Source organism: Ornithorhynchus anatinus, chromosome 16 (assembly GCF_004115215.2).
Source record: "Ornithorhynchus anatinus isolate Pmale09 chromosome 16, mOrnAna1.pri.v4, whole genome shotgun sequence".
Lineage (NCBI taxonomy): Eukaryota > Metazoa > Chordata > Mammalia > Monotremata > Ornithorhynchidae > Ornithorhynchus > Ornithorhynchus anatinus.
Window position 1 is genome coordinate 15,734,195 of NC_041743.1, and position 20,309 is coordinate 15,754,503.

The following is a 20,309-nucleotide window of genomic DNA, read 5'->3' on the forward strand; positions in this document are numbered from 1 at the left end:
CTGCCGTGTGACCTGGGGCAAACCTTTTCATTTATCTACGCCTCAATTAACTCGCCTGATAAATGAGGATTAAATAACTATTCTCCCTACCCCTTAGATTGTGAGGCCCATGTGGGGCGGTTACTGTGTCCGACCTGAGTATCTCAGAGCTTAGTAAAGTGCTTAGCACACAGGGAGCGCTTAAATTCCATTATTTTTAATTAGCATTGGTGATAGTATTAGGAGTGGTATCCTAAGAACACAATCCTCCGGGCTCCATTGATTCCATCTTAATGTGCATTATATGGCGTTTACTGGTACTCCCGTACAGTATTTTATGGTCTTCAAGTATTTTCCAAAACTTTTCACGTCCGTGTGATTTCTTAGGTTCTTTATTGAGGTGATGTTTCTCCTCTTGGCTGAGTCCTGACTTCTTCTCTAATGCTGGCCATTTTATAAAGGGGAAAAAGGCCCAGAGGATTTGTTTTACTAGCCATCCAACATCCCGTCATCAGTAATCGGTGATCAAAACTTACGTGCCGTAATATGTTAATATGAATAAATTAAAAAGGAAACTTTTTAGCTAGCGAATGGTTAGTGTGACAGTACTCGTGACTTCTGAACAGACCATTGTTTCTGCCGATTTGTCACAGAGCGGGCTTTATTGTGCCCTTCTCTCTCTGCGTTCCCTCAGTGTACTCGGTGTCATAGAAAGACCAATTATCTTAAAAAGAGTATCTGGCCATTCAGTTCTTCCCCATTTAAGATTTCAAAAGTGCCTTCTAATCATTTTCAGTTGTCCCAAAGGTAATAGGCAAAAGTTAAACTTCTGAGCCATCCGTTAGTGTTTATTAAGTACCCATTGTGCGCAGTCCACTGTCCTAGATTCTTGGGCCCAGAGAAGATGTAGAAGTAGTCTCTGTCCGTGAGGCTCTGACAGTCAGACGGAGGGAGTCAGAAACAAAGGTACTCATAGGAAAAACTTAAATGTAATTCTTGCAGCAAAAGTAAGCAAAAAATGAATAAATAGATGGAATAAATCGATAGACATATAATCCTGAGAGTGATGGGCGGGATGATATAGCCCGGGGAGAAGGGGGAATTAGGTGAGGAAGGGAACTGAGCAGAATTGGATTTTTAGATGGTAAGTTTTTTGGAGTAATGGAGGAGCTGTTCCTTTTTTATACCGAGTGCCTGACTGTTAAACTACTTTGCTGTTTTGTGCCCGAAATTAAATTTGTTTCCCAGAAATTAGGGACCCAACCATAAATTTACGATTATAAACCTTGTTAATGTAGACCATAGCAGTTCATGTTTTCTTTTCTAGTCCTTACCCCCCTCCCCCCCCCCCATTATTTGATCATTAATTCTAGGTCTCAATTTCTTTTCCAGGTCTTTTTCTTGGTGGATGTTTCTTTTAGTGTTGTTCTTCTTGTCTTTCCTGCTTCCCATGTTTCTCTGTGAGTGTTACCTCTTCCCTCTTTTAATCTCAAAATATGATGAACTATTCTTGCAGTATATTAGTAACTGCTTATTTCAACTTCCAGGATGGTGTTCTGGAATTTGAAATTGTCAGAAGACCTGTTCTTTCTGGGGAGATGTAAATCACTTAGATGATCTCTTGAGTTTTTGTTTGACATAGAAGTCGTTATGAAAGCTACTTGCAATCTCATTATGCCTCACCACTACAACTCCATTAATATATGGGATTGTTGATATTGGCATATATCCTCTATTCTTTGAGCACGACCGATTCATTCATTTATATTTATTGAGCGCTTTTTCTGTGTCAAACACTGTGTTGAGCTTCGTGATAGATTCACGGGGAGGTTGGATCAGACACAGTCTCTCCCCGCTGAAAGTCCATTGCGGTAATCTTGTAGAAGTGTCCTCTTCCTTTGTAGATATGTCTCACGTCACTGTCTTAAGTTTAATATATGTTATTCGATATATTTATATCATATAAGCCTATGATATAAAACACGTAATATATCACGATATATTATGTATGTATTATATAAATGTAATAAATTATGACATTGTATAAGGCTTAGACTAACTGGTAACTTGTTTCTGGATCAGAGGTTTGAACATTTCCTTTTTTAATGATCCATGGAGGCATCGCCCAGGAGCGTAGGGTGGCCTGCAGTGTGACACTGGTAGGGCTGCAGGGTTTGAGAGAGATTACCATCACCGAGACAGGCGTTTTCAGCTATTTTTAGAGGTATCACACTCTGTCCTCACTGCCTCTCCACCTAGATATATTTACTGAAGCCCAGTCGAGTCTTTATTCCATTGGAGCAAAGAGCAGCTGCAACAAGAGAAAGCTTTTGCTGTGCTTCAGAACTTCGGGCATACTGCTGCTTCTGGTTGGTCCACTAGGGTTTCCATTGTCATCATTTTCAGAAGTGTGTTTTTTTCCCTCCTCTTTGTTGGTATTTATTACACCATTGCTACGTGTCAGGCACCATATTAAGCGCCGGGGTAGTTACGCGCTGATCAGGTTGGCCACAGTCCATATTCCACATGGGACTCTCAGTCTTAATCCCTGTTTTACAGTTGAGGGAACTAAGGCCCAGAGAATGTCAGCGACTTGCCCAAGGACACCCAGCAGCCAAATGGCGGAGCTGGGGTTAGAATGATGATGATGATGATGATGGTATTTGTTAAGCGCTTATTATGTGCCAAGCACTGTCCTAAGCGCTGGGGTATTTACAGTGTAATCACATTGTCCCATGTGAGGCTCACAGTTTTAATCCCCATTTTACAGATGAGGTAACTGAGGCACAGAGAAATTGAGTGAGTTGGCCAAAGTCATACAGCTGATAAGTGGCGGGGCTGGAATTAGAACCCACAACCTCTGACTCCCAAGCCCGCGCCCTTTCCACTAAACCATGCATTCTGACTCCCAGACTTGTGCTCTAACCATTAGGCAGCACTGGTTTAATAGGCACTGTTTGGAGCACTTACAGCTCCACTATGCATGTCAGCTAGTACACTGATGTTAGAGACACATCCTGTGCCCTCCTGGAGCTAATAGTCTGATGGGGTGATTGATGGGAAATTTAGTTATTTGGAAAATAATCTGAGCAGGGGAGGAGATTGAGATTGAGCTGGTAGTAGGGAGGAATGAATAAATAAATAAAAAAGTGAAGAAGTTGGGAATGTAAAATGCTAATCCTGGTTTATATTCATAAGTGGTGTGAATGACTGTTGGGATGACCCGTTCTGGGATGGGGACGGGGAGGTGGGGGTGTGTAAAGTAATCAAGATCCACTTTCTGGAGTTGTTGGGTGTTCAGGAGGGCTGTGAAGCTTTGACCTGCCCGATTTGGGAAAAACTTGCGTGTTTAAGTAGGTCAAGTTACTTCGTTGGAAAATGGTTCCGATGAGGATTGCAAGATAGGATCTTAAATGGAATGGACTGATGTACTAGAAGCCATTTTTAAGGGTACGTCCGCAGTGGTGTCTCAGGTGTTTTCAGGACGAGTTTCGGAATGGAACCCGTTTGGATATGGCTGACCTCCGTGCCTGAAGAAATGGTTTGGGTGCCAGTGGGCGGCATCAGAATGGGTGACTTTCAGAGCACACGTTTTCCTCCGCGAGGGGTTTGTGTAGGAACACCATCTTTGCCTTCTAGAAGTTGGTATAGGTGCAGCCTACTGTCCGTAAAGCGGACCTAGGGAGGTGTAGCCTCCTTATTCCAGTCACCCAGCCCCAACTCCCCCCATGGATTTGTGTAGGCCCGAGCACCAGTCCCAAGCCCCAGTGGATTGCTGGGAATAGAAAATATTCTCTACAGCAGGGTGAACCCAGAGAGCCAACCATTCCATTTCTCAGAAGCGTACGCCTCTGTGCGTTTCCTTTTTTCTGAAAGACAAAACACCCCGTTTGAAGTTCTTGAGCGATCCAGTGGGATATTGGTTTTTCGACAGCTAGCCGAAGCCGAATTCAGGTCTGTATGTAACAATTGATGGTTTGGTGGACTTGGAGCGATGACAGTAAAACAACTGGCATTTGCATTTAGTGAGAGTACCGGCTCAGCACATTACAGTTATAGAGGGGTTTCACCGGTGATGATTTCTAGGGCAGTTCAGTTAGAGTAATCTAGTTTGTAGATCACGAGACTCATGAGGGACGGGGGCTGTCCCTCCCTTGCTTTTCTTCCAGCGCTCAGTCCAGTGCTTTGTACACAGGAAGCTCTTAATAAATATTATGACTACCGGTTCTATCATAGCCAGTTATTCTACCCCACCTGTGTACTATAACGTGGCGATTAGTATTGGGTTATATTGTGTGAAATTGCTTCATTTGTGAGTCATCTGGATATTAAAGAATGTTGAATGCAGTGGTAACCGCAGTTCAGGACAGTGAGCCTTGTACATAGTCATATTTCACTCAGTGCAGGAATATGCATTTTCCCAATGGCACGATATCAAGGACACCATTTTACTCACACATTCCTTTTTGTGGTTGAATTTTCGTTGTCTGAGATTTCACGTATACGGAGACATTGGAGTACCTGGCATTTTCACTGAAAAGCCAGTTTCCAAGAGCCGAGGGATGTAGTGATTTTTTTGGAACCTGGGCCACTCTACTGATTTATAACAAGGTTTTGCAGTGTGTTAACAGGTGGGAGTAATTTGCTCTTCAGGAAACTATATTAAGATGGCAAGAATAAATCTAAGATAGACGCTTTTCACTCTAAATTTCTAATAGTTTCCCAGATGCTCTATTTTCTTCACTTTATTGGTAGGCATTTTCCTCTTAGTGTGAGTCTTGAGGGATTCTTAACCATATAGTCAATGCCCATCATACCAGCCAGGGAGTTTTTCTACTTCACATCATCAGGAGGCCTTTAGAGTGCTTACCGTGTGCATGGCTCTGTACTAAGCGCTTGGGTAAGTACAGTAAACAGTGACATCCCTTGCCCACGACAAGCTCACAATCTAGTCGGGGGAAAGACAGACATCAATACAAATAAATAAAATTGCAGATACGTACATAAGATCTTTGGGGCTGGGAGGAGGGAAGAGCAAAGGGAGCAAGTCAGAGTGACACAAAAGGGAGTGGGAGATGAGGAAAAGTGGGTCTTAGGCTGGGAAGGCCTCTCGAAGGAGGAGATGTGCCTTCAGTAGGCTTTGAAGTGGGGGCGGTGGTTGTCAGATTAGAGAAGGAAGGGTGTTCCAGGCTAGGAGCAGGATGGGAGCCAGGGGTTGGCGGCAAATAAGATGAGATGGAGGCACAGTGAGAAGGTTAGCACTAGATGAGCGAAGCGTGCGGGCTGGGTTGTAGAAGGAGAGAAGTGACATAGAAGGGGACAAGGTGATGGAGTGTTTTAAGGAACTGAATTTGGAGATGTGTGAATACGTGAACGGAAGAAACCCAAAAGCGCACTTGCGAGGACGTCTCGGTTAGCGCCGTTACTTAGTTCCCTGAAAATGACATCGCAAAAAGCATAGGCTCTCTCTCTCTCGTGTACGTGAAGACCCACGCAGAGCTCGCTTTATGCCTGGTCTGAGCCGACTCTGGAAAAGCCGCTTGGGCCCCTCGGGGCCAGTCACTCTGCTCTCACGGCTACCCCCGTGGCCGCCCCCTTCCGCCCTGGCGAGGGACCGGAGTCCGGTTACGGTGAGGAGGTGAGCTAGGGAGGAATGAAACCTCTCGATCGGTCATATCTATTGAGCAGTCATGGAGTGTAGAGTGCTGTACTGAGCACTTGGGAGCAGATGATAAAACAGAATTGGTAGGCACGTTCCCTGCCCACAAGGAGCTTGCGGTCTAGAGCGGGAGGCAGACGTAAAGATAAACCGGGGATACGTACGCAAGTGCCGTGGGGCTTCTGAAGGGTACTAATCCAAGTGCAGGGGTGATGCCGAAGGGCCAAAGAGGAGGGGAAATGAGGGCTTTGTCGGGAATGGCCTCTTGGCTGGGGAGAGATTGGAGGAAACGGTCAGGGAGGTTAATGCCGATACCAGGAGAGGAAGGAGTAGGTCTGGGAAATACTGGGGAGAAAGAAAGAGTCTTCCTTAAAATGCTGTGGTATTTGTTGAAATGATCAAACCCATTACTTTTGGGCAAACCCAACTATTCTCTCTCCTTGCTCCTCATCAGGGGGAATTTAGAGGAGCCAGTGTAAGGGAAGGAGTCCAAACTCATGGGAATATTTTTCAGCCATTATGTTTTGATGCGGTCAGAACTTCATAGTAATGGTGTAAACTACTCTTTCTGAACTGCCCCCCGCCCAGATTTGCAGTATTTGATATAATGCAAATCTGGATGTATTGTTACAGAACGTATGCTGTGTGCATTTCTTATTAACGATTGATGCAAAGTAATAATTCGAACCTGCCGAGAGTCATAAATCGCATGCCGGCAGATTCAGAAGAAATCCAATTATCTCTCACCTGTCTCCTGAACGGAATCTAGGTGAGGTCGTTTTGAAAGAAAGAAACAGATTATGGTATAGGATTGGGCAAGAATCTCTTGGAAATAGCTAGATCCAATTTTGTCCAGTTATCCAAGCTTTCAAAAATTTGAAACAACTAGCTCTGTTCCCCATTTAAAGTAACAAGTTGTCTTTTTTTTTTAGAAAACACATAGGACTCAACAGAGCCCTGTCGCTTTGTAAGTGAAAAGTCGAGATTGATTAGCGAAGTGTCGAGTAGTCATCAGGTCAACCACATTACAGGGATATGCCAAAGACATCACCCGCAGATAGGCAAAGAGGAGCTGGCAAGCAATAATTATGTATTTAAAATTAAATTCACATTTATGAATCCCTGAAGATGATTTGGGGGTCAATAACTACGGTGGAATTTGAGTTGTCTGTTGCCTATTTTAAGCAAAAACCGAATTATATCCAGCCTGATCCTTCCCTATCGAACCCAGAAAGCTGCAAACTGTGTGTCCTCTTCTCTGTGAAATTGAGAAGAACCTTGAACTGTCTCATTTCCATTCAGTCTCAATGAAGGGAATGATCCTCGTGGAGAGAGGTGATTCCAAGGAGGTGGCGGAGTTGGCTACGCGAATCACCACCCGTCTGTCCTCGGTTGGCTCTCTCCGACCGCTCGTGGAGCCGGGCTCCTTGTTGGATCTGGATAGCAAAGTAAATTCAAGGTTGGAGCAAAGCCGTGAGGTGTTGCTTTTCCTGTGTCAAGGATGGGACGGGGAGGCAGGCAAGATGAACAGAAGTTAGAAGAATACCCGCCCAAGAAGCCACCCGCAGGAGGTATTCCCCATCTAATCCCCACCTCCCCACTCAGGTCATTATACCCTGAGCCCCTTTTAGCGCACAAGTGGCTTATTTGCACTGTGGCCCAGTGGAAAGAGCATGGGGCGTGGAAGTCAGAAGACCTGGATTCTGGCTTCTCCATTGCTCTGCCTTACGTTGGACCTTGGGCGGCGAGTCATTTCACTTCTTCCTCAACTGTAAAATGAAGATTAAGTACCTGTTCTCCTTCCTACTTAGATGGTGACTCTGTCCAATCTGATTTGTTTGTATCCACCCCAGCTCTAAGTGCATGCCTGGCCCATAATAAATGCTTAACAAATACCGTTGTTTTTAGGAACAGGGACTGTCCAACCTAATTAACTTGTACCAATCCCAGCGCTTAGAACAGTGCTTGACACACAGGCGCTTAAAAAAAAAAAAGTTAAAAAAATTACTTCTTCTAGAGGTCTTAGTTTTTGCTGTTACCAGCCATATCTGCGATTTCAGTCGATCGTATTTAAGCGCTTACTGTGTGCGGGGCACTTTATTAAGCACTTGGGAGAGTACACTATAACAGAGTTGGCAGACACGTTTTCTGCCCACAAGGAGCTTAATAATGATGGTATTTGTTGGGCACTTACTATGTGTCAAGCACTGTTCTGAGCGCTGGGGTAGGTACAAGCTAATGAGGTTGGACACGGTCCTTGTCTCACGTGGGGCTCACAGTCTTAATTCCTATTTTATGGATGAGGTAACTGAGACAGAGAGAAGTGAAGTGCCTTGCCAGGGTCACAGAGCAGACAAATGGCAGAGCCAGGATTAGAATCCTTCTGATTCAATCCCCGGGGATTTGCTACTTCCCTAACTAGTTTACAGTCTAGAGGGAGATACAGATGTTAATATAAATATAATATAGCTGTGTACCTACGTGCTGTGGAGCTGAGGAAGGGGTGGGTAAAAGGTACAAATCCAAGTGCAGGGGGTGACACAGAAGGGAGTGGGAGAAGAGGAAATGAGCACTTAGTCGGGAAAGGAGTCTTGAAGAAATGCAGTTAATAAGGCTTTTAATATGCTCTAGTAAAGCTTTTAATGTGCTGTTAATGTGATTTCCCTTCCGTTCCCATTTTTTGCATACATGTTATTTCTATCTGTGAGGTGGTTAATTCCTCAAGAAAGGGATTTGTTTCTTTTGTCCAGTGCTCCCAAGCACTTCATAAGTGATCTTGACAGAGTTAGTCGCTAAGTAAATAGTAACGAATGAATGAACAAGAGTGTTGTGGGCCGGGTGGAGGGGGCGGCGTGCGGCGGGGAGAGGTATTTCTCTACCCTTGACGTATACAATATTAAAGATGTGGATGAGCATACCTAGGCATTTGGACTTTTTCTCCAAGGATCATGTCCAACTACAGTATTCTCTCCTAGGCACTTAATACAATCCTTCATAGAGGAAGTACTCAATATATACGGAGTAGCCTAGTGTAAAGATTGCAGACATGGGAGTCAGAGGATCTGGGTTTATTATTATATTGTACTTTCCCAAGCACTTAGTACAGTGCTCTGCACACAGTAAGCGCTTAATAAATATCATTGAACAAATAATCCCAGCTCCACCACTTGTCTGCTGTGTGATCTTGGGCAAGTCACTTAACTTGTCTGTGCCTCACCTCATCTGTAAAACGGGGATTAAGTCCTACTCTCTTCTTCGACATGGGGAACAGGGACCATGTCCAACCTGATTACCTTGAGTCTGTCCCTGCGCTTAGAACAGAGCTTGGCACATAGTAAGTGCTTAACAAGCACGTTTGTGTGTGTGTATACACATATATATATATACACTGTATATATACATGTGTAGCTATGGGTAAATCTACACAGATCCCTATGTGCGAATCATTGATTCTCCAACTAGTTTTACACCACAGCAAATTGTCACTGACAGTCAGAATTATTACTTATACACAATCTTGCATAGCATGTAAAGATGTTACTTTGACCTGTTATTCTAGGAAAACGTATATAGACAAAACCTTTAATGTATTTTTTTTTAAAATCAACAATATCTGGATAAAATGGCATGAAACAGTTAATCAGTGCCATACGTTTCCTTAAGGTCATTTCTTTGACATTTTCTGACTCGCTTTTGGCATCAGGTCGTTTGTTAAACCATTTTCTTCTTAACAGATTCATTCATTATGTAGATATGAGTTACCGCAGAGTTACAACGAAACAAAATGAGCCTTTTGAAATCCTATATTGAAATATTTGGTGAGCTACTGTTGTCATGGGGACATATTATGGTATACTGCCAATTCACCAGCCATATTCAAAGATAGCCTTTTATAGGGTTATAGTAGTGATGCATAGAACCGATAGAAGCCCAGTTCAGCCATTTTGTAGTTACGGCGTTTAAGAACACACTTGGTTGCAGTTGAATTAAGTTATTAAAGTGCGACTATATAGCTGCGTGGGTAGATGTACTACTTCATGTCCCGTTTCTTGGCCCAAGCTCTTTTAGTAAAAAGATTGTCAGGATCCATTGAGCTAGCACTGAACTTCCATGTCCTTTTTGCTAGTATTATAATGTGTTCAGGGTACAGTTTAAAATGAGATTTCCCCAGTTTATAGTGTCCAGGTTGCCATCGGTGATTAGGCTTCAATCCTCTGCTGAGGCAAACAGTTAAGGCTAGGCGCGTACCTGGAAAAATTGAAAGGGAGCTAGATTGTGGGAATGTGGGTAGAAGCAATTTCCTTCCGACTCTCTGGGTAAGCGTAGACAGTTTAACCTGAGACGCAGTGCCATATTTAGGCTCTGCTGCCATGCTTTTTGAAAGCTAACAGACTGGACTTGAGTTAACAACACCAGCTCCGGGTGCTGAGGGCCAGAAGGTGGCAAGCCCAAACCTGTTATAAAACCTGGAGGAGTCAGCATGCTTAGACCCCAGTTGGTGTGAGGTATCATTCTGACTGATTCATAAGTGGGTCCGAAAACCTTGCCTCAGGTTAAAGGCGCTTTCTCATTTTAGTCATTTCAGTAGGCACGTAGTAGGTAGGCGTTGTGGAAGTATGGTTCGGAATAACACTTTGAACTCCACCTTGACAGTTAACCGTATTTATTGGTCGCTTACTGTATGCAGTGCACTGTGCTAAGCGCCTGGGAGAGTACCGTATAACTGAATTGGTAGACACATTCCCTGCCCACAGGGAGCTTACAGTCTTGAGTAGTGCTCTGTGTTATCTCTTTCTGCTTCATATGATTTGACGCTACTGGATTCCAGTAGAGTTGATCGGTGATTAGATCGCTAAGACTTTATTAGACTTAGGATAATGGAAGCTTAGAACAAAAGGATTTTGTACCAGCCATCTTTCTAGAAACCGAACCTTTGTGTCATTTACTCCCTTGATCCTCTTTGGATCTACCTCCAGCCGCAAAGTCCGCGCCAAGATGATATTGCCAGGGACCCTAGAAATTGTATGAAATTGATACCTGAAATAAAATGGGGCTAAGACAAAATAATTGTGAGCCCTCCTTTTCCCCCAATTGGAATGCTTAGAACAGGTATTTTTTGAGGGGTTGGGGGAAAGAGGGGAAAGAAGTGCAAACCACCAAAACCTGCACTTTTCAGAAGGGACAGCCTGTAGTTAGTCTGCGTTTTAAAATTTGTGGTAGAGCCATATAAAACTCCCCAGGGAACATTATTTTGCATTAGACATTCCACAACATTTTTGCCATTTTGTGTACATTAAACGTTTTATTATTAAAATTGGGTAAAAGTGCATCATTCACATTGTTCTTGGATGAAATGTTTATCCGACATTTGAACTTTATTTTCCTCCAAAATGCCTTCCATTGAGAACGTCGAGCGTTTATTGTCCCATCAATTCAAAGTCTTGGGCCCGTCAGCTCGGCAGCCCACCAGAAACAACGCCGTCGAATGATTAAGCATCAGCGCGTGCGTACCCGCTGTCGGGAAGCGAGCTTCCCGTATGCTGCACCTTGGCTGACAGGCATTCTGCCGATGTTTTGAAGCTGCTTCTGCCCTCATCGACCCTTTCAGTGATGTGTGCCTCTTTCCGCAACTGACCCTTTTTGGCTTGAGAACATAAGTGTGAGCGATCCTTAGAGGACGGCTCGCTTTCTGCCGGGAGGTGGCCCCATGAAAGAGAGTGTGCAGTGGCCCATCTAAGTAAACAGATCATGAAATGAACATTCGAGGAGCCCCGCTATGGTCTAGGATGCCTTTAAGGAAATAGAAACTGGGTACCTGGAAACGTTTAGCTTTATCTGTTTAGTTTTAGCCTGAGACACAGGAATGTTCACCTTCTAACACAGATCCGTAAAGGCAAAAATGGTCGTTCTCAGATGCATGGGAGTATTTTTCTAAAAATGAAAACCAAATGCTTTCCTCCTCAGTCCAATGGGTCGATTGCTAACTAGCTGGAATTCAGCAAGGAGCACATTAGTGAAACATCTAAGTTTGTAAGTGCCTTTGTGGAATACCAACTAAGTGTTATTGCGTGGTATAGAGTTGTGAAAACATGGTAGTGTATTCAGGTCCAGAGAAACTGGCTTTTTTTTTTTTTTACAGTTACAAAGTTTTCTTAAAACAAGTTGTAGATTTTTTTTTATTATTATTATTTACAGCTACTTTATATAGTTAAATGGAAAACAATGATTCGAAAGAAAAGTTTCTTTTGACTCAGGCTTCATTTTTTAAAGTAAAATTTGTGTGAAAAGTATGGTTCAATAACGTCTTATCGACACATCCCCTAACAGTTCTCTAGTCCCCCCCAAAGTGTTCGTGCTCATTATTGCACATTACCACGCCACATCTTTGCATATACTCCCCTTCTCAAAGTGGTTTGGGAAATATTTGGGTTATAGTCTAACACTCTATCTTAAGAATCCTACTCTTCAGAAATTAAAAAAATAATTTTTGAACTCTGTAACGTGACGGGGCTTAACTAAAGAGCGTCCCATTGAGCTCCTTCATCTTTCCCTGTCCATGCTTTGGGCGCTATCTACAGATTGCACGTGAAATACCGTGGAGAGGAAGGGTCCTTTTTAGTGCAGTTTGCGGTGACGGTATCTGCCCGCTTTTTCTTTCGCTGCGTTGGCACAGGCATTGTGCTTATTTTGTCGTAAGTGGTTCCAGTATTTGATCAGTTCACTAGGCTGGAACTGATGGGAGGTAATTAGGTGGCTGTATTTACAACTCGAGTACGAAACTCGCCAGTGATTGAAGACAAATTCATTGGGGGGGGGCACGGGGTCAATCCTCAGCTTGGCAAGGCATATGCCCACGTATACATCCTCCAAGTGCAAGCGCCTGATGCTCAGAGAGACGCGGAAGATCTTTTCGGCCAGATCTCCCGAGAACACGTAACCCGTCCCGGAGCAGAAGACCGGATAGCGCTCGCTGGGATAGAGGTCTGGCGGCATGTACCACTTGCTGTCCTTGTTCCGATTGGGCGCGTACCCTCTCATCAGGTAACCGGTAAAGTAGTTGTGCCTCGGGGGCAGATCCGGCTTCAGCAGTTTGTGTATTAAATACTCCGTGTTCACAAACATGTCGCTGTCGGTTTTCATGACGTACGGGATACGGGGGCAGTAGGTCGCCACCCAGTTCATGCCCATGAGGGTCTTAATGGTCAGGTTGTAGTACGTGTCCAGATATTCCTGTTGGATGATGTCGTGGTGGTGTCTGCTCTCCTCCTGGATGGCCCGTTGGAGGTGCCCGTTTAACTTCACGCTTAAACCCAGCAGAAAAACGCGGGCGATTTGGACTCCGGGGGCCAGGCTCTCGTTGCCCCACGTTTGCCGGATCGCTTGCCTCGCCTCGACCTGGCCGGGCTCGGCGGCGATGAGCAGGATCAGGAAAGGGCTCTTTTCCCGGCATTTCGCGGGCTCGTTTATGATGTACCTGAAGTGGTACGGATTGGGCCGGCCGGGCCCTCTGTCGTCGTAGAGGCTTCCGTTGGCGCTGAGCGTGTTCTCTAGCCCGGTCACCCCCTGAGGGGACAGTTCGCTGTGGTTGGAGCCGCCGCCCGTCTGGGGCCGCGGCGTGTGAGGAGCGGCCTCCTTCCAGATACTCCGCAGCGAGCTGTGGTTCGTGTCGCTCCTGGTGGACCGGAATCCCCGGATGGTGTAAGCCACGGGGTTTTCTTTAAATCCAGCTTTGCCCGGCAGCCAGTCGTGATGGTGAAAGAACAGAAAGGTGGCGAAGAGAAGAACGAGAGAGAGCAGGCCGATGAGGTGCGTTCGAAACAGAGATCTCTTGGCGTTCCAGGTCATCTTGGCAAAGCAGCAGTGCCGCCTCCTCCACTGAAGCATGTTGTAGGTGTCCGCTGATGAGGTGGGAAATTGCCGGGGGCGCCAAATGACCTTTTCTCGCGAAACCGCCCTTATTCTTTGGCGTCCGTCTTCTGAGAGCGGCCGGTTAAAGAATCTCCTCTAGGTATCTCTGCGAAAGGGGGAAAAGAAGAGTGTAAGGGTCTGAATCCCTCCATGTCGTAGTTCGTTAGGGTGATGAGAAGTTGTGGATTGAGACTCTAAGGGACGTCCCTTGAAGAGACTCCTAAATGAGTGCCTTTCTAAAGGCAACACAGTTGATCTACTGATCTAAATCAGACCAGGCTACATCGTCGTCACCAAATCGGTGGGGACTTTTTTGCTTAGCTTGAAGTTGGTCATTCAGGGAAAGACTCAACTTGCCTGCCCTCCTACAGTCGTTGGCAAAAGCTCTGATTGGTTTTGCACTTTCTAAATAGAGGAGACCCAGGCATTTACTGCCCAGTGCGAAACGATTCTATAGTTCCCGACTGAGGGCATGTGAAAGGGCGTGTAAAAAAAAGAGTTGAATGGTTGATTGGCCTGAATTAAAATTGACTTGACCTCTAATGGGCAGAATGGTGCTCACACAATGGGTGACCTTTTATATATATATAAGGCTATGAATCGGTAGAGGGGAAGCCTGGGCAAAGTTGACTCTAGCTGAGTTCCTTGAGTCACAGTACACTGCTTAACAGGAATCCATTGGCTCCTACTGGGTTGAGAAAGTCAATGAGAAGATGCACCTGTCAAAGTTAATTTTCAGAATCCGATAAACCTCCACGCGGAATCATCAGACAGTACCAAATGATAAACGCTTTCCTCCTCCTCCTCCTCAAAGGCTTTAGCCCCTCACCTCAGAGTAGGAGGTAAGAGGACATTTCCCTCATTTGGAGCTTGCGACTAATTTCCGAAGATTACGTGTTGTTGTCTCAGTCTGGTCTTGGTAGAGCTGTCCTTTTAAATCGAACGAAGAACTGCTTATCGGAATTCAGTGCCCGCTATAAAGTCGACGAGGAACAGCAACCAAATCTGTAGGTTTTTTTTAAACTGTCTTCAGATATTGGCTTTTTAAAAAAGTATTCTGTGGTGGCAGTAGCAAATAAATGTAGCTGCATATGAAAAATATATTTCCAGCCTTCTACTCTGATGCAGCATTTCATTTTATCCCCTTGCATTTATCTTTACAATTCAAAAGAAGTCAATATGGCAGTCTCATGACGCTGCATATCGAAACCTGATTCCACCTGCCTATACGCGAATCTCGCAGTGGACTGCTAAAATTTGTTCCTATTCAGGATACTCTCTTTTTTTCCCTCTGGATCCAGTGTTTTTGAATTACGGGGGTGGGGGGAAAAGTAGCCCTACCGTGATTCCCCTGAAAAAGAAAAATTCATATAGAAATGCATAATCTCTAAAAAAAAAAAAAAAAATGACCTGACTTCTAAAGCCTACAAGTGGATCAATCAGAGTCATTGCTAACTACGGAAGTTCTATAGTATAAGCCGGAAAGGGGGACGCTTTGCCCGGCAAAGAGTCACGAATTCCAGGATCTGGAAATTCAGTTGGGTAATGGCAACTTTGATCGTGACCTGAAGATGCTTCTTGAGGAAGGAGGTGTTTCTGACCGCGGCTAACCAAAGCAAACGAATAAACTGTCCGTGAAGATGGAAACCTCTTTCAGAAATTCTTGGGCCTTGAGGGAGTGGGTGAAGTCGTTTGAAGGGATCTCATCCACTAGGGGGAGCGAGGAACTGGGAAATGTTCAAAGAATCTCATGTCTCGCAGTCCAGACCCCAGCATTTGAGCATTTGAAAGTTATATGAAACAGCAAAGCATATCCAGGTTATTAGGATGTAAAGCCCTGTCACCTCTCAGAATGTTATTTTTGAAGAGGAGATTTTAGGCAAGAACCTTCCCTTCAGGTTTTAGTATAAAACCATCCTTTCTATAGCTAGAGATCAGAGAGAGAGAATCAGAGCCTCTTTCTCACGTCTCGGCAATGTGCCGAACGACCTGCTTTTTGAATGGTCTTTCTCCTCATTGCACTTGTAAACCCTTGGTCAGCACGAGTGCTTGGAGGGGAAAAGAATGCATCAGCGTTTAGATTAGAAATGGAGTAACGATAAATTCAGCTGAAATATCCTCCCCACCCCCCAAGCGGTGACACGGCCATCAAAGAAAAACAACGTTTTGTTACTAAATAAGGTGCGTGTGAGTGTTCGGAGAGAAGTAGGTTAGTTTTCTGATGGCTGTAAAATGAAACTAGCCAGTGAATGGGTTTTGTGGCTTTTTTTTTTTCAGAAGCTCAGATATATGCAGAGCATGAACAGAGAGCACCGAGGAACGGTCATATGTTTGGAAGCAGAAGGCGAAGTCTCTAGCCAGAAATAGGTGTCAGTTATTGTTAGTGATCAGAAAATATACCGTTTAATAGTAACGGTAGATAATATTGCAAGCATTCGCATTTAAATCGGGCACGGTTTACTGTAGTTTTTTTGCCTGATTTTCAAGGGACAGTTTCTAACTATATTTTGAAGTGCTGTGTCAAATTCTGTCTCGTAGGTCATAAGGATTCTGGGGATTTAAAAATCCACTGTTCACCCAGCTGAAAAAAGTTTCTCTAGGCTATTGTTTCAACATTTTCTGTGAAAGAGTAGATTGGTTAGTACATTAATGTTAAGTTTTGAAAAAGGACTGCAGTTCCATGCTTGAATTCATTATGATGCCCATCATTACTGGTTAAAGGCGACCAGAGCTTTGCATTTACACGTACTCTTTAGGTATTGAAAAAAACGTAGTTTTGAAATTTTCAGGTCTCCTTGCAAACATCGATGTGCAGATGGGTATCATTTTAAAGTCTCCATGTGTACTTTTTAGTATTTTTGTGACAGGGTTTAATGTTCAGTTTACAATTGAATTTCACTAATCTGGTGTTTAAGATGTGCATGGTTCCATAAACCACTAACGTACAGTGCCACAGTGAGGGCCTCTTATTGGAGCATTTATGATTTGGCTTTAAAGTTTACCTTCTCCCAGTAGTTGCTGAGCTAGATCTAGGGTGAATGATTCAGTATCTAGTATTTTCAGCTTTTTGATCTTAAGGAGGTTTTTTTTTGTAGGTTTTTTTTAAGAGCTCATTGATTTTGTATATGGTGCTAGTGGTTTAACCTGGAAATTTGATCCTGGACTTTCACCCACTGAAATTTTTAATTTGCCCTCTGATTAAAGGGAAAGTTCCTAAGTACTATGGTAAATAGCAGGAAAAGGATTGTGTCAGACCTAATATCCAGCATGTTTTTAGTGGGATTAATTATGCATAAAATCCCATGCATCACAGAAACCTACTACATTTTCACTCTTCATTGTAAAGAGTGAAATCTGTCATGATTTTCTTGTGCTTTCGTATAATACTAGATGAATCCACTACCTTCAGTATTTGAAGTTTTTTAAACAAGTTTTGACAAATTTTCAGTTGCTAAATATCACAACTGCATCTGGTTATGTTGAAATGTTTCATTAGCCTTGGACTTCATTTCTGTCCAATCTCTTTCCACCTTAAAAAATTGCACATTTTGTTCCACATTAGCTTAGTCCGGAACAGAGTAGGCACATTTATATTTAACTCTCTTTAATGATTTATTATGACTCGGGGTAAAATTTGCTGGTAAGCATTTTTGGTAGTTCTGTCAGATCTCTCTGAATTCAGATTTTAGAAGTTTTTTGGTTATTTTTTGTCATTGTCAGTAAGAGTCTTTGTCATCTAGTGCATTTATCTAGTCAGAGGCATTTGAAACCCAAGACAGGCAAACCCGAACGTTATGAGGGAAACGTTTTCAAGTCACTCGATCGTGGGTTTATTTTAGCTCAAGATTGCATTTGTAAGCCTAATGAAAATAGCCTGGCAATTCATTATTGGGCCCTGTTACCGACAGTCTGTGCGCATTGTGGAGGGACGCCGAATCGAAGGTTTCCCTCTGGCATTTCTAGGTAGTTCCATACTACTCGTCAAATGTGTGCGTTAATTGAAATGCTCCAGTCTTAGGCTGTGCCCGTCATCTTGCATCGGGTGGGGGGACACCCTGAAGTGGGGGTTTGGGGGACCTGCTGGTAGATGCTAAATGCCGGGCGTCGCTAAAAGAAAATCTCATATTCCGATTGTGTCGAAGAACGTTATACAGGAGCAAAATACAGAGGAGGCTGAACGTGCCGATTTGCTAGTGCAGTTTTGGCTGTCCTGATGGGTTTAATGATCTGAGTACCGTTACACAGCAGAGCCTTGTATTTAAGAGTGCTTTAGCAGTACTTCAGATAAGGATCAGATATGACCTAGCCGGAGGAAGGATCGTCACCCTTATTTTTTAAAAGTTGAATCTCTCAGGAATTTCCACCGACGCGTCTAGCTGGGATAGCCTCCTCCTCGCCCTTCCCTCATACTAAGGGCCATTTTCTCCCGGAAAGAACAAACGTTTAAGAAACGCACGCCTCGGAAATCATTTCCCTCTTTTAATGCACCGATCCCTGGGGCGACGACCACGAAGCGTGATCGGTATCCGCTAGCTCCGGGATCGGAAAGGTAATGAAAAAGGGGAGGGGGAGGAAAAAAAGAAAAAGAATCAAACGTACATCACACACAAGGTTTTGACATACCTTCCTTGGTCAGGCCATTTATGGTGATAGGATTATGCCCCCTGAAAATAGTTTTGGCACGCCATCGCTTCAGTCAAAAAGATGCCATGGAACATGCGCACATCCCCCACCGCTCTGCCTCCCGCGATGGCTCTTCCCCAGTATCCGAGCCGTCCATCTGTCTGCTCGTCCCCGAGCTCCCCCCGCCTCCCTCGTAGGCGTGCGCTTGGTCCCGGCAGGTTGGGACTCCCGTCCGGGGGAACAAAAGACGCCGTCCGGAGCGCTGCCGTCCGCCGCCGGCGGCCGACGCATCGAAGCCCTCTACGTGCGGCGGTCCCCCGGCCGTACGGCGCGGCACGGTAGCCTCTCCTCGGTCTCCATATTCCGCGTGGAAACGGCCGAGCCGCCACGCCGAGCAGCCCGAGCCAGACCGGGGGCCGGTCCGCCGGTCGGGAAGGACGGGCAGGCGCTACCTCTCTTCTCCCATCGTCGCTGGGGCCGCCTCGCTGAGCCCCGCGTCTCTCGGCCCTTCAGCCGCCACCGCATAGGCAGGCGGCAGTTTAAATGTGGGCTTTGACAGATGCTGTCTTCTGACAGAGCAGAATCCAACGTCACCGCCTGGCTGAAACCCACGTGATTGTTTGCATTCATTTCGACTAAATCCGAGAGCCGGGAAGGAGCTCGGAGGCTTGGCTTCTGTTTGATGAACGGTACCCGTTCGGTGCCGGAGGGGCAACGAGCGTCTGATATTCAGCCGGGGCGATTATTAAATGAACGGTTCCGGGTCGGTTCTCCCTCTTCCCTCGTGCCCTGGCCGACGACTCTCCGAAAGGCTTTTATTGTCTGGCATTTTTATGTGCCGATTCCAAGAAGCTCCTGCAGTGCTTAGGAAGTTCTAGCTTTAATATGTAACGTAGTTTCATTTAACCCTCGCGTCGCTCTCCGTCCGGCCCCGCGGTGGGATTCGGACGACGCTCGCCGTACGGCCTTTGTTCCGCTCCCCTCCCCCCCCGCAAACCCCAGTGATTTTTTTCCCCCTCCCAGTTATTTTTCCTCTCCCATAGTCGGCGACCTGCACTTCTCAAAACGGTCCCCCTTAACGGGCTCAAGCGCCAGACCCACAGTCTGCCTTTTACAGCCATGCTTATTTGGTGGGGGGAGGGGAGGAAAACCCGGGAGATCTTGGGGCTTTTTTCCTTCCAGCTCTGAAGGGGAGGTAAATCAACTGACTGCTCAGAAATCAGGACGTGATGCAGCTTGTTTCCCCCTTGACTCTGAGTAGTTCCCTTGTGCTAAAAATTTCAGTTCTCGTTTTACGATGCTTTGGTTTTGTTCTTAGCAGTTTGGCTCCCCTCTCTTGCGCTCAGTAAAGATGGGCACCCTAATGTCACACTGCGAAGGAATCAATGTGTTCATATTTTACTTGCCCAAGTACTATTTGAGAGTAACGAGGTTTTACTCATCGTATTTACTCGCCGTGAAATTTCAAGATGACATTCCAAAATGCTGATTTTTCAATAACGTGAAATTATTAGACCGATAGGGTTTCATCGGTCTCCTGCAGACCTGCTCAATTTGTTGGCTTGCGCACCGGGGCAGTTACCTTTTTATAGAGCTCCTTTACTTTCTGTGTCTACAGTCGGGCCCAAAGACAATCAGTGGCGTCTCCAAGTTTTTGGTTTCGGATTCTCTGATCTTTATATCTCATAATATTTCTGGAAGAGTCACATCTCTGAGCATCGAGTTTAAAAATGAACCTTGGAATTGTAAATTCCCACTAAATGTGTTTGCTATGTATGGGGGATCCCAAGTCAATTATTTTGAGTTTAGTTGGGGGTGGTGGGAGGGGGTGGTGTGTGTGGGTGTGTGTGTGTGTGTGTTATATGTGTTATTTATTGTCATTTCCTATTTAATTATCACACGGAAAGGATTCTGTCTTCTAAACCTAAGTAGATTATAGTAAAATCTGAGGGGGCATTTCTAGATAGTAACTTGGGATTTTTGTGTTTTAAAGGAAGGTGGCCTTTCTCATTTGTCTTCACTTTTCATTTGGGAGGCATTCTACCTCCTTGTTCGGGAGACAAGAAGAAACTCTATTCCGAACAGTGTAGATGCTGTTTTGCTAAATTCTGAAAGCTAGAGTAGGATGATGGGAAGTAAT

At 44.8% G+C, this 20,309-nt stretch overlaps 2 protein-coding genes across 2 annotated transcripts in view; one reads left to right on the forward strand and one right to left on the reverse strand.

The window, feature by feature from the left end:
• Positions 1-20,309, forward strand: part of CDC73 (cell division cycle 73) — a 114,792-nt gene that overhangs the window by 44,651 nt on the left and 49,832 nt on the right. The gene's annotated exons all lie outside the window — the stretch shown is intronic.
• B3GALT2 (beta-1,3-galactosyltransferase 2) lies at positions 10,912-18,949 on the reverse strand. Its single transcript, XM_007669004.4, has 2 exons — positions 18,170-18,949; positions 10,912-13,652 (listed from the first exon to the last, which is right to left on the reverse strand). The coding sequence occupies exon 2, from the start codon at positions 13,520-13,522 to the stop codon at positions 12,254-12,256; it is 1,269 nt and encodes a 422-aa protein (XP_007667194.1). The 5' UTR covers positions 13,523-13,652; positions 18,170-18,949; the 3' UTR covers positions 10,912-12,253.

Bases quoted from the DNA above. Each gene is read 5' to 3' on its own strand.
- B3GALT2 (XM_007669004.4), bottom strand. From the start codon at position 13,522: ATGCTTCAGTGGAGGAGGCGGCACTGCTGCTTTGCCAAGATGACCTGG.